Source organism: Rosa chinensis, chromosome 3, assembly GCF_002994745.2.
Source record: "Rosa chinensis cultivar Old Blush chromosome 3, RchiOBHm-V2, whole genome shotgun sequence".
Classification (NCBI taxonomy): Eukaryota; Viridiplantae; Streptophyta; class Magnoliopsida; order Rosales; family Rosaceae; genus Rosa; species Rosa chinensis.
This window is the reverse complement of record NC_037090.1, coordinates 19658448-19673043: the sequence shown is the minus strand read 5'-3', so window position 1 is coordinate 19673043 and position 14596 is coordinate 19658448. Positions and strand designations below refer to the sequence as shown.

At 37.7% G+C, this 14596-nt stretch overlaps 1 protein-coding gene across 1 annotated transcript; it reads left to right on the top strand.

The window, feature by feature from the left end:
* Nucleotides 1-7032: 7032 nt before the first annotated feature.
* LOC112193654 (laccase-15) lies at nt 7033-11203 on the top strand. The gene is made up of 7 exons (XM_024333879.2): nt 7033-7177; nt 7271-7422; nt 7541-7785; nt 7978-8106; nt 8260-9201; nt 9284-9527; nt 9798-11203. The coding sequence occupies exons 1-6, from the start codon at nt 7079-7081 to the stop codon at nt 9412-9414; spliced, it is 1698 nt and encodes a 565-aa protein (XP_024189647.1). The 5' UTR covers nt 7033-7078; the 3' UTR covers nt 9415-9527; nt 9798-11203.
* The last annotated feature ends 3393 nt before the right edge of the window (nt 11204-14596 follow it).

The window sequence follows — 14596 nt, the reverse complement described above, 5'->3', positions numbered from 1 at the left end:
AACTCATTGGATTCTCATACTCGGATTTTGCAGGGAATTATCCAGACTCCAAGAAGTCGACTTGTGGATATGTGTTCATGCTTGCAGGAGGTGCTATTGCTTGGAAAACCATGAAACAAACACTTGTTTCAACTTCTACTATGCAAGCTGAATTTATTGCAGTATATGAAACTGTGTGTGAAGGACTTTAGATTAGGAATTTTCTCATGCAGACCAAAGTATTGAGTCACATTGTGGCAGACACACTTGTGATTTATTGTGACAATGAGGCTGCAGTTTTCTTTAGCAAGAACAGTAAAAGATCAAATAATTCTAAACACATTGATTTAAAGTATTACAATGTTAGAGAAAGAGTAAAGCATGGTGAAATAGCTGTTTTGAGTATTGACACAAATTCACAGCTAGCATATCCTTTCACCAAGGCATTGTCATTAGCTGCATTCCAGAAGCATACAGTAAGCATTGGAATTTTAGCTAATTTAGATGCTTATGTTCAGTAGAGAGTTAGTCCAGTTGGAGCAATTTAAATTTCTAAGGTTTTTGAGTTCTTGTATTTTTAGTTGTGATCTTTTAGTTTTGTTTATCACAACTTGTTTGTAATAACAGATTTTATTATTAGTAAATTTTGAGGTATTTTCAGATTTTGGTTATTGCTGCAGCTTTTATTAAATGTTCTGAAAATTGTCGATTACTTAAAGTTATACTTGCTATCAGGTGGCTTAAATCGTGTTTAGCATGATGTTAAGGTTCAAGCAATAATTTTAAGCCATCAATGTTCAGTAAATTTGCTTGAGTTTCTGGTTTTAGAAACATAAAGTAGGACCTAATATATGTTTACTAGTTAATACACATTAACATATATTGTATCACTTCTAGTTGAACATATGTGGATTGCAGAAGCTTGTGTTAGTGGTTTTGAAACTCTGCATTTTTGTTAAAATGTATACTGTTTCTTGCTCTGCATAAGTAACTGTGATCTGACCATGTTGGAATGGATTTTTGGTTTGATTTTGTTGTCTGGCGCGCACTACAGTAAGTTGAGTAGTATCTGACATTTTCTGGTGCAAATTATCAAGCTTAATATGTGTCAGTCCAAGGGGGAGATTGTTAGAATCAACATGGACTTGTCACACATTAACATATAGTAAATTGATAATTAGATTAATGTCAAAACTAGTTCAACATGGACACAAACTATAAATCAATACTAGTAGCTTAATGAAGCAGTGTATCAATTCATTAAGGATAGTAATCCATTGCTTAGTCTACAAGAAAGGCTACAAGATGTGATACATTAAGAATCTAACTAGGAAACCTAATCCGATAAGGAATGCTTTAATGGGAAGCTCCTTGAGGGTTAAGTCACCTATATATATATGGACGAATTGGTCCCTGTTACCGATCGACGTTATTTGCATAAGTTCTGTCCATTGAGAAACAAGTTGGTAAGTAACAGAAGGCCATATTCAGTGATCAGAGTTTGCAGTTGCATAAGATGGAATCCATGCCTGTTATTGCTAAAGGTAAGTTTTAGTTCTTTTGTGATTGTTGTCAAGTTGATGTGCATATGTTGTGAGTATGTATATGGTTTTTACAGCATTTTCTCGGCAGAACTGAAACATAGAAAGAATGTAAAACTGAAGTGAGATAGTGATGCGAGGGAGAAGAGTATACTGCTGCTACTAAAACAAGGCCGAACGAAAAGCCCACTATGCTGCCCAACAGGACTACTAACTTTTGGCAGGAAAAGGTGATGTGTATCCCTATGTGGCTATTCTATGGTACTATGGTTCAAGTTTTGAGATGTTATGACGTTGCAACATGTGTGGAGGAGGCCTCTGTTGTTTTTCCGACAGTGTTCATTTTCAGGGACGTAGCCAAGACAAGGGCTACTTGGGCTACAGCCCAAGGGAAAATTTGGGCCAAAATCGACCAAGTATGGGTATAGCCCCATTTTGCTTCAGCCTTCCAGAGTTCCAGGTTCGATTAGCGAGTCCCGGCAGTCCACCGAGCCACCTTCACGGCTCCATTGCGAGTCTGCCACAGTCGCAGTGCGACTCCTTCAAGGCTTCAAGGTTTCCATCCCAGATCCCAGGTATTGGATTTTTGGTTGATTGATTATCATTGCTGATTTGCTGTAGTGGGAATGGGTTGTTGTCTTGTTGAATGTTTGATAATTGATTGTCATTGCTGATGGGTAATGGGTTGTTGATGATGGGTTGATAATTGGCAATGGCCGAATGGGTTGTCCAGCTAAAAGCCTACAATGATGTTTGGTAATGGTTTGGAATGGGTTGTTGATTGTTGATGATGCTTGATATTTGATAATTGATTGTCAATTTGTCATTGCTGATGCCTGATGATGTTTGATAATTGAGAATGGCCGAATGGGCTGATTAGTATTTTTTTTTTTTTTTAAATGGTGTTTTACAACACCAGTAGTCACCAACCAGTTTTAAATTTGGGCTTGTTTAGTTGTCAATCTCAGTTCAAAATATTCATGGGTCTACTCAGGTGCTCTGTGCAATATTGATGCCCCGTAGGGCTGTCCGTAAGCTTAGTTGATGTCTGGTGTTTGATAATTGCATATTTGCATTACTGATTTTCATCTTGCTTGTTAATTGTTAATTGTTATATTGAAATGTATGTATATATATTATAGGTATTGAATAAAATGACCGATCGCCAAAAACTCAAGCGGTACAAAAATATTCTTTCATGGTTTACAAGTGATAGTCCATCAACTGGTAGTGGGAATGAAATTGGGAGGGTACGATTCAAATGCTTGTAATTTTTAATTTACGGGGTTTTGGTTTTATGTCCCCCCCCCCCCCCCCCCCCCCCTCCATTGTATGTTTTGAATAATAAAGACTTGAGGATGAGCCTCCCATTGGGTTCCAAACCTAAAAAAAATAAAAAAGAGTTCTTGGCAAAAATTTTGTATGTATAAAATTAGCCCAACCCTCCTGTCATTCCTAGCTACATCCCTGTTCATTTTCTTCGCTAAACTAATGTGATACGTTTACTTACATGGAGTAAAAATGAGATGAATAAGAATAAATTCTTACAAGTATAGGAGTTTAGATACTTGGCCCCCATCATATAGTTGAATTCCTGGAGGAATAGGGGAACTTGGTTGCTTTTGAGTTTTGATAACACCAATCAATGAATCCAATTTTGCAAAAGCAATGTATCTTATTGATTTGGGTGAGCCTTGTCTCAAAAATCTTTTTCAAGTCAACTAGTGCAATGTAATGGCTCATAAACTTGCTCGGGTCAGTTTGTGAAGTTGATATTTTTATATGGTTGGATGAGCGATTTTTGTTTAAACATCCCAACATGTGATATATTATTCTTCTGAGAATATAGGTTGAGAGATTCCCTATTCAAATTTTGAGCAAGGGGATGTAAATACTTTCTTCTTAGCAATATTCACCATTAGAAGGGCAAGTTTCATTATAAAACCTAATTTATAAAAAAATTAAAATTAAAATTAAACCAGAGAACAAAATACTTTTTGCACTTCCACCTTCCAATTGTCTCAATTCTGAAATCACCAAATGCCCGATTGAGCATCTGTTCATATACTAGCAATCTGTGGCCAGGCTAATAGACAAACACATCAAGTACAAGAGTTCTTATTTATAAAATTTGAAACGGCACAAAACACAAAAAACATAGTTGTACAATGTTGATAACACAAAATTTAACCATTAGAAGATTTACAATTTCTACACTAGATTCATGAAAAAAAATTATCTACCAAACCGTCATTGATTTCTCAATGGAGTTAGATACCTACACTAGCTTTGGAATGATTCTGCTATTGCTGCTCCTGCTATTGTCGCTAGTACTATATGGCCTAGTTTGAAGATTATAGCCGCATAAACAAGGCTGCTGCAAGTCAGGTTTCTCCTCGACTTAAAGGCAATCAACCTTGGCGCCCACCTATTGCAGGGATGCTAAAATTAAACATAGATGGAGCATTTCTACAATCAGCAACTCATGGAGGAGTGGAGGTGTCTTGAGGAATGAAAATGGTGAATTTATCGCTGGATTTGCTTATCATAAAGAGTATGTCACTTCTGCAATGCATGTGGAACTTCTTGCAATTAAACATGGGCTGTAGACGAAGTGGTGTTAGCTCAGTGGTTAGAGTCACCATGGGGGTAGGAGTGAAATCTTTTAATCCTCTTTTTTCATGTAAAAAAAAACATGGGCTGCAATTGTTACAAACCATGACAGTAAGGAATGTTATTGTTCAAAGTGATTGTCTCTTGGCTATCAAGGCTATTTGTGAGGAGGGTGAGAATTTCACAACTCTAGACAACTTAGTGGAAGATATCAAGGCTCTTCTTCATGAGTTGCCTTCGATTGGGATATAACATGCTTATTGAACCTCCAATAGAGTAGCCCACAGGTTTGCAAGTTATGGTTTTGATGCTAATACCCATATTGAATGGTTCTCAAACGCTGCAGAGTTTGTTCTGAATGCCCTCATTTACGATTGTAATCATATGTTTCAATAATAAAATTCTTTTTTTCCTAAAAAAAGAAAATGAATAAAATATAGTAAAAAATTAAAAGAATAGTGGAGCTATGCAATACTACAATTGTCCAAGCTGTAGATAATTGGTAAATGAGACAAAAAAAATTTCAACCATTTTGTTTTCCTTTATGTCAGAAGGGTCAAATAACATATTAAAGTATAATTTTTGTTTATATTTCAACAAATCAAGGACAATTTTCAAAAACTCAGAATTTCTCACCTAGTGTGTCTACGCGATTGCTTGTAGGCACATACTTCTTGTTAAAAGTTCAAAAGAAAAGATGAATACAATTATATAAATAGTACTACACGTAACTGATTTTGTAAGTGTATATTGTACTATAGATTTTACTGCACTGTAGATTATACACATGGAAAAGAAAGAGAAATGCTGGAGTTTTTAGGTAGAATTTGTTGTGAAAGAAATAACAAAATTCTTCATTTACCAAACAAAGCAGAGAAAGTGCTTTATAATAGTCTTTGAAATTATAGCAATAAGTTGTCTCCAGTTACAATTCATATCTTGTATCTGAGATTCTCATGCATATATTTGAGAAAAGTCTTTAAATATTATACTCGGTAGCCAAGGGCGGAGGGAGGTAGAAGCCCAGTGGGTCCAGTTCCCCACTCAATTTTTTGAAAAAAAAATTATAATATATATAGTATATTAACATTATATTAGAATCTAATTTTGTTATATATTATTAAATTAATTTTTTAACTTTTTTTTTTTGGTACGCATTGTAGCTGGAGACAACTTATTGCAATAATTTCAAAGACTAATATAAAGCACTTTCTTTGCTTTGTTTGGTAAATGAAGAATTTTGTTATTTCTTTCACAACAAATTCTACCTTAATTTTTTTAACTTTGACTAATGCTGCACGTGCTTCTTCTTTTTGTTCTTTCTTGTGGGATTATTTGAGGAGATGGACCAGCCTCCCAACCTTGATAATTAATCACTATTAATATTTTATATAATATTTTTCTTTCCCAAATTCTTTTAACATCAATAATACAATTGGTTATAGTTAATGATTCCTATTTCCTTACTATTTACAGATTTTCAAGTCCAATACAGAAACGATTAGAAAAATATTTTATTATATCAATAACGTGCGTGTGTGTGTAGGATTTTTCTCAGGTAAGGATATCCTTACCTAAGCTTATGGAATGGATTTTTAGTATTGGCCACTTTTCAATCACATATTCACATCTTAACCGTTAAGTTTTTAGGTACTAATGTATAGATCACTTATGCAAATTTTCAGCCAAATTGATGATCGTTAAGACATCCAAAACTGCAATTTACACGAACGAACTGAATCTGTCAAACTGGAACCATTCGTGTTCATTATGGTAAATTGCAGTTTTGAATGTCTTAAAAATCATCAATTTTGCTGAAATTTTGCAGAGATGATCTATACATTAGGACCTAAAAACTGAACGGTGAAGATGTGAATATGTAATCGAAAAGTGGTCAAAAACTGGAAATCTGTACCAAAGCTTAGATAAGGACGTTCTTAGCCAAGAAGGACTGTGTGTGTGTGTGTGTGTGTGTGTATCGTCAAAAAATAATTCTCAACTAATTCTTTTTGTGAAGATTATTTTTTGCTATGAACATTGTGAAGACTCGTTTACGTAGTCAAATGTGTAACGAGTTTATAAATGATTGCTGGATTTCATATATTGAGAAAGATATTTTTACTAGTATAGATGATGAAACTATCATACAACAATTTCAAAATATGAAATCTCGTCGAAGATAATTATCATTATAATATATAGAAATTACATTTAAAATTTTGTATGTTTTTATATTATTATTTTTTAAACTTAAATTGATGGCTCTGCAACTGTCCGTACTTGGTAGCTACTAGCTAGGGCCTAGAGTGTCCGTACTTGGTAGCTACTAGCTAGGGCCTAGAGCTTAGGCAGTTAACCAAGATGTTCTCCCTTTGAGTACATTAGTTGCTCATTTATTGCGTGCTGAAATGGGAAGCGTACTACTGAATATATCTAGAAAATAATGTCCACTCCCAGAAACATGTTTAGAAATTTTTTCTTTTGAATTAAAATAATGATTATTATCCGAATGGTGTAACGATGAACTCCTATCATAGACTAACGAAATCAAACTGTGAATGTCGATTTCTTTTAAATTAATCCTGCATTAAGTGCGCGCGGATTAGCCAATTAAGGTTTTGATCGGTACATCGTGTCTTTTGATAAATGGATACCTTCATTTCTGGCATAAATACACAAATGTAAGTGAAACTTAAATTATGAAGCATCTGATATACACTTGAGTGTTAAAAATATTTAATTGGCACGAAGATGAACTAATTAATAATAACATTGTGTAAGAAAAAAAAATAGTCATAATCACGCAATACTAAACTAATAAGAAAAATGGCCGCCCCTCTTCTCATCAGCTTGCCTCCTCTTCTATAAATTCAGCAAACTAGAATGCTTTCAACACCAACAATTTGTAGCAAAAGCAACTGTGCATTCAATTCAAATTAAGGAAGATGTGGTCTGCTAAGAAGTGGAAATCAGCACTTCAGGCTTTATCATTTCTACTAGTACTCTTCCTTCATCGCCAAGCTTCAGCCGATTATAATTGGGTCGTACGTAATTGTTTAATTAGTTCCTGAGCTTGTCATTTCAATTATATCTGCACTGCTTTGTTAATTACTTTATGACTCTCAACTCTTGTATAGGTGAAAGAATCCACATATACAAGGCTGTGCAGCACCAAGTCAATATTGACAGTTAATGGAAAATTTCCGGGACCAGTTTTACGAGCTTATGCAGGAGATATTGTCTATGTCAATGTTCATAACAGAGGCAGATACAACATCACTATTCACTGGTACACAAACATATATAACTTCAATTTGTTTGACTTTCTTCAACAACTGATTATTTCAGAAAGCATTTGCACAAACAGTACTTTTTCTTAATCAAACTAATATAGAGGACAACTGCAGGCATGGAGTCAAGCAACCGAGGAATCCATGGTCTGATGGTCCTGAATACATCACACAATGTGGTATTCAACCGGGTGGGAGTTTCAGGCAGAAGATCATATTTTCTGTTGAGGAAGGAACCCTTTGGTGGCACGCTCATAGTGATTGGTCCCGGGCGACGGTTCATGGAGCAATTATTGTCTATCCAAAACCAGGAACTAGCTACCCTTTTCCCAAGCCCTATGCTGAAGTTCCCATAATATTAGGTATCCTAATTATTATTATTATTTTTTTTTTGGTTCTTTTTTTTATGTCTCTGGTACTCAAGTTTCTAAAAGAACAGAAATAAACAAGTCAGGAAGCTGCTCTCTTTTAGACGTCCTTTCTTTCAATTTTTTATTTATTTTATGAATTTACATCAGAACTAAAAACTGATGATGATACCGCTGAAAATGCAGGTGAGTGGTGGAAAAGTGATGTAATGGAGGTACTTGATGAATTTGTTAGAACCGGAGGAACTCCCAATGTTTCTGATGCTTACACCATCAATGGTCAACCAGGAGACCTCTATCCTTGCTCAAAATCAGGTACATATGTATGTATTAATCAATTAAATCTCCATAGTCCTTAGGAACTACACAGGGAAACAGGTCAGTTAAGCAATCAACAATTAGCAAATGTTACTAACTCAATATATACTGCAATTAATATTCCCATGCACTTTCTTTATTAATCTGCAGAAACATTCAAACTCTCTGTGGACCAAAACAAGACCCATCTGCTCCGAATAGTCAACGCTGCCATGAACAGCATCCTTTTCTTCTCAGTCGCAAACCATAACCTGACGGTGGTCGCAGCAGACGCAGCCTACACCGCGCCAATCTCAACACCCTACATCACAATATCTCCTGGACAAACCATTGATGCCCTGTTGTTCACAGACCAACAACCTGGTCGTTATTACATGGCTGCTAGGGCTTACCAAGGTAACCTAGCGATTGGTTTTGACAACACCACAACCACATCAATAGTTGAATACAAAGATGGCAATGGAAATGGTAAAACTGCTCCATTTCCCTACCTTCCTTACTATAACAACACGAATGCAGCCTTTGGCTTTTTCAATAGACTTAAAAGCCTAGCCATTAACCAAACCGATGTCGTAAAAACCACCACCACTCGAATGGTTTCAACAGTATCGGTGAACACATTCCCTTGCCTTGGAAATCAAACCTGTGAAGGACCCAATGGGACGCGATTAGCTGCCAGTATGAACAACATAAGCTTTGTGGATCCGAGAGTAGATATATTACAAGCTTACTATTACTATATCAACGGGGTTTATAAAGAGGGTTTCCCAGATTTTCCACCGTTGATTTTTAACTTCACAGCTGAGGACTTCCCTCTGATATTGGAAATACCAGAGAGGGACACAAAGGTGAAGGTTTTGGAATATGGATCGGATGTGGAAATTGTTTTTCAAAACACAAATTTAGTGGCTGGGATAGATCATCCCATGCATCTTCATGGCCATAGCTTCCACATTGTTGGAACTGGCTTTGGGAATTTTGATGTAAAAAAGGACCCATTGAGCTTCAATCTTGTTGATCCTCCTCTTAGGAACACAGTTACTGTGCCCTTAAGTGGATGGGCCGCTGTCAGATTCAAGGCCAGAAATCCTGGTAATTGAGTATATATTATCTTATTTAGTATTATTGACCTCAGCTCGCTGCTAATTAATATCTAAATATTTTTCTATTTCAGGAGTGTGGTATTTACACTGTCATCTTGAACGTCACCTAACATGGGGAATGGACACCGTCTTCATCGTAAAGAATGGAAAACACCCAAATGAAACGTTGCCGCCCCCTCCACCAGACATGCCGCCGTGTTGAAAATTTGGCTAAACTAGCTTAATTACTAGTGTCTCCATGGTCATGCATGGTGTAGTATATATCAGCTGAGCAATGAAATATGATGTTATATAAATAATAACGTATTATTTAAGGTGCGTGCTTAACAGTGTAACAGATCTGATAACTTCCAATAAATAAGAAAAGACGATTTCTAATAATTGATCCCTAAACTTGTTTGCTTGATTCTTCAATATGTTAACACTGATTAAGTATTCAGTGAGAATTTTGCTCGTTTATAATTATGTGGATAAGTTGTCGGTTGGTACGGGATTCATTTACTTGGAAGTGTACTTGGTTTTAAGAGTAGTTAGGCAATGAACCTAGCTAGATGAAACTAATTTGTATCATCACCCATACATTAGGATGAAGGCGATGCTGAAGAAAGATGGCAGAGTAGCAAACAACCAACATCAATGTTGCATACTTGTAACAAGAGATGTGCATATATGCCTTTACTTCAAACAGTCAAAGGAACCATGGATCGAGGTTAGCCGCGAAAAGAGTAGTTTTATATACATCCCTCTAAATGTTAAATACACATCTCTGTTTTTGGAAATTCTCATACCATGTTCACAACTAAGGCCTAAGAAAGAACTAATTATATATAGACATAATCATTGGCGAAGAGATTTTCGTTGATATGAGTTTTGTCATCAATCTCGTATCGCCAAATCCAGTCCTTTTTCGCCGGAGCATTAATTATATATACATACATACACCCTCAAGAACAAATCCTCAAGGAACGAACAGCTCACAGGAGAGCAGAGGAGCATCCACTATGGTGAGCCCCATGTCTAGAGATGAAGCAAAACTAGCAATAAAATCAGCAACAAAGTTTCGCTGGCTGTAGATTTGTGACTCACACTAAAGCACCAATCTTTGTGAAGTAGAGCTTGACAAGCCTTGATTATTGTGGCAAGTGAAGACAGAGGCAATGAACAGATTCAAGAGATAGTAGCAGCCGAGCACGATTGTACTTGTACTTTTGGGTAACCCGGATCTTATGTCAGTTGAAGGCCATAAAGAACACCCCAAAGTTCCACTGTGACTAGTGGCGGATTTAGGAACCGATTCTTGTCTAGGCTAATTAGAAGTGCACAAAAATTTGATCAAGCACCTCTAGAGACTAGAGCATGCCGTGAATTCCATCCAAACGCAGCAGCAATATGTCTGCCTACAACAAAACCACAAACCGACCAGATGATTTCAAAGATTAGAGCTTTTCAGATTAAACCTACAAACCCAACAATTGGGCTTCAAGATTGTTGCCAGAAATTTAGCGTAGATTCATGGGATTTCCTCAAATCCGAATTTAAATGATCCCCATGAAGATGAAAGATAGAGTTTCTGTACCTGTGAATCTATGACCCCCAAATAGGACTTTAAATCTCTAAATTACCGGGGCGGCTCGGGGTCGTTGCCGGACATCATGGACTCACGGTGATTTCCTTCGGGAGTTTGTGGGTTCAAGCGTTCAATCGTTCAACTAAGCAAGTAAGCAGCAACTGACCTGCTGTGTCGTACTGCTGTTGAGGACTCGGTGGAGTAGCTCCAGATAATTTTTTTTTTCTTCTTCTTTGGGCTATTATGGGCAGAAGGGAAATATACATATACTTATGACTTTTTGGGCAAAAATCTTATCTAGGCTACAGCCCAGACAGCCTACCATCTGGCTACGCCCTAGACTGTGACTCCTGTGGGTATTAATTTGTATTAGTATTATGTTCAAATAAATCCTTATTTGTGTGTGTGGCCCAAACTCTAGGTTACTTGACCTAGTGGTAATAGGGTTTTAATTAGAGAGAATCTCGGAGAATATCTTAGAGAGAGAATATCTTAGAGATATTCATTCATTGTATGATTACATTTCCTTGTACAATTCAGATTCTATGCATTGTAATCCTCTATATAAAGAGGCCCCTATTATCAATGAGAACACACGGCAATTCTCTCTCAAATATCGTTTCCCTAAAACACGTTATCAGCACGAAGCCCTAACCCTGAAACAAATATCCAAATCCTGATTCAAGAAGCTAAAACCTTAAATCCGAATACAAAACCTTGAACCCTTTTCTACCTCCGCCACACAACCTGAAGAGCTCTACCCCAGGAACTCATAACCGGCGGCGGAACCACCAGAACCGGCCACCGGAAGCTTCATACAACCCGCAAAAAATATTACACCGTTCACCATCTTCCGGACCTCCAATTTCCACCAAAATGTGGTAGCAGAAGCCCCTTGATCTGAAGATTCAGGAACGGGAAGAAAAAGTCCAAAAATCGGCCTAAATCTTCCTGAACCAGCCGCCTGATTATGCAACAGAAAAACTGGCAGAAGAAAGAGAAAAAAAAAAAAGGGAAAGGAAAGGAAGCCCAGAAGCCCAAGCCCAAGGCCTCTCCCACCAACACAGGCCCACAACCACATCAGCACCAAACCCCACAGCCACGTCAGCAGAACAGTCAGTCGCCACGTCAGCATCCGGGGACCTACTGCCACGTCAGCATCCAGGGACCCACTGTCACGTCAGCTCCTGGTCAACGCCAGTCAACGACCGCATGCCACTTTTCTGGGCTCTTTTTCGGCCAGTTTTCTGGGGCTCTTTTTCCTACGATTTTTTTTCCGGCGACCTATTTCAAGGTAATTTTTACTAAAAGTTCCCGTTTTTGAGTTTTTATTCAATTTCTCTTCTTTTTCTCAGGGACTTGCAACATCCCTTCTTCTACCCCACTTTCTTCATCACAGGGGAGACCTAATTAAGCCGAACTGTGGGGGTTCGTGCTCACTCTAAGCTTGGAGCTTGTTGAGATCTCCAAACTTAGAGTTTGTAGAGAATTTATGATCGACCACTTACTTCATTGTTTCGATTTAATCTAATACCTCTTGGAATTGAATTTCTTAGAAGCAATTACGCTAAAAAATTCCTAATTTCTTGGGAGTAACTATGCTCAGAAATTTTATATGTTTTCATGGTAGCCTTTTACGCTCCAAAACTAACTCTAATTTCTTGTTCTCTTTCAGGATGAGTAACCTGAACAAATTGGACTTTGCTCTATTGGGAACAACTGCCTCTGGATATCATAGGTGGGTTCGTGATGTCCGCCAGCATCTCAAAGCCGATGGAATCCTAGATACGATTCTCGAGCCTAGCCAAGACGTACTAACTGTTAAGCAAACTCAAGCTTTGGAAGCAAATAGAGCAGCCTTAGAGGCAAATAAGGCGAAAGCCATTATCCTAATGACTCGTCATATGGATGATTCACTCCAGTACGAATGTATGAATGAAGAAGACCCATAAGGTTGTGGGTCTCACTCGAAGAAAGATTTGGCAACATCCGTGACTCCATGCTTCCTGACCCAGAAATGAGATGGCATAGCCTCCGCTTTTGTGATTTCAAGTCAATTCTTGACTACAACTCGGAAGCACTTCACATTAAATCCTTAATGGCATTTTGTGGTAAAGAAATCACAAATGTGATGTTGATTTAGAATACTCTCTCTACCTTCCCTGTCTCTGCATTGATGGTTGCTAAGAACTATCGAATGGATGTGACTGCAAGACGGATCACAAGGTTTCAAGAGCTCATTGGAGCTATGAATGTTGCTGAAAAGCATGACAACATCCTTGTGAAGAACTATAATTCGAGATCCGTGGGAACATAGCATATTCTAGAATCCAATTATAGTCGCACCCCAAAGAGAGGCCGCCAAGAGCGAAACCATAATCTTAGGGATACATTTGGACGTTCTGCTCCATATAATCGCTCTACTTGGGAAGGTAACCGCCAAAATAGGCAAACACGGAACCGAATAGGTCAACGTGGAAAGAGAGAGGGAGGCAACGCCTCTGGCCATGTTGGTGGCGCCACCAACACTAAGAGCCATCTAAATGACGCTTTCAAAGCGCCTCAATCAATGGAGTTTGAGCAAAGAGATGTATGTTCTCGATGTGGAGTGTCTAATCATTGGGCACACATTTGTAGAGCTCGTGAAGAAATTGTCACCGCCTACAAAGCATATTGTTAAGCAAGAGAAGCTCATTATGTGGAACAAGAAGATCAAGAAGATGATCTAGAGTGAAGGGTTGAAGACTGCAAATCTGGCCAGGATCAATAGATCGCCAATTTTATTTTAAGTCTTTATTTTTCCAAGAGATGTAATAGGCAATTGCTATATATTTTTGTAGTAGATGCCAATGGTTCAGTCTTTCTTCAAAGTAGGCTCACCCAAAGTAAGTGTGATGTCTAGGAAGGTTATGAGATTAGTGGTACTTAAGCGAGCTTTGCTCCACCAACATTTCTCTACTCACCTGGTCACATTTATTTTGGAATTACCGAAAGAAGTTAGATGACTACCATTGTTTTGCATTTGCTAGCATTTTGTATAAGATTTTCTTTGGTCAAAGAGACAATGATGTAACTCAGTTGGCTTATAAATAAAATTTCGAGTTCTTCTCATGATGACTCAATTTTGATTCTGAGTATATTACTTTTGCGACTATGATGGCTGGGTCATCGATATTAATTTAAGGACATGGTATAGCCCAAGTTCCCTCTGCCAAATGGCACCTTGATTACTGTCACAAAAACTCTCTACGCTCCTAGGGAAAATCGTACCTATGAATTGCCAACGGATTCCATGTGAAAACACATGTAGAGAATGGAAATGAGTTTCTTTGCAATACTTCTAATGATTGCGAACAAAGGCGCATCTTAGAGAAGTTTATGTGTCTCTCTAGTGGACTTTATGTCACTATTCAAGCTATTAAATCCAATAAAGTTATGAGAGAAGATCTCTTGGATTTAGACACATATTGGCTTTGTCACGACATGATAGGTCATCCTGGTCATGATATGATGATCCATCTATTAAAGACTTTACATGGACATCTTTTCTATCGAGCGAAATGAAGCATGGATCAAAAGTTGATTTCTGGACTAAGTGTAACTGACACTGCTGCCTAGGGCACCGCCTCCGTCCACCACCAACCTAGGGCTGGCACAGTCCCTATCCATGACACCATGGATAGCATCCATCATAGTAATGGCACTCCAGGTGATGCTGCAATCACCAACTTGCTTCAAATAGCGTTTCAGACGCTCAAGCCTAACCAAAATTCTTATTGGTTGCTTTTAAAGCCTCTCGCTAGTTTTACAAAGCCCG

What these genes read in the sequence shown, in the direction of transcription:
- LOC112193654 (XM_024333879.2), top strand. Translation starts at nt 7,079, where the DNA reads ATGTGGTCTGCTAAGAAGTGGAAATCAGCACTTCAGGCTTTATCATTT. An exon ending in CTATCCTTGCTCAAAATCAG is followed by an intron (nt 8,107 to 8,259) that starts GTACATATGTAT and finishes ATTAATCTGCAG; the next exon opens with AAACATTCAAACTCTCTGTG. An exon ending in ATTCAAGGCCAGAAATCCTG is followed by an intron (nt 9,202 to 9,283) that starts GTAATTGAGTAT and finishes TTTCTATTTCAG; the next exon opens with GAGTGTGGTATTTACACTGT.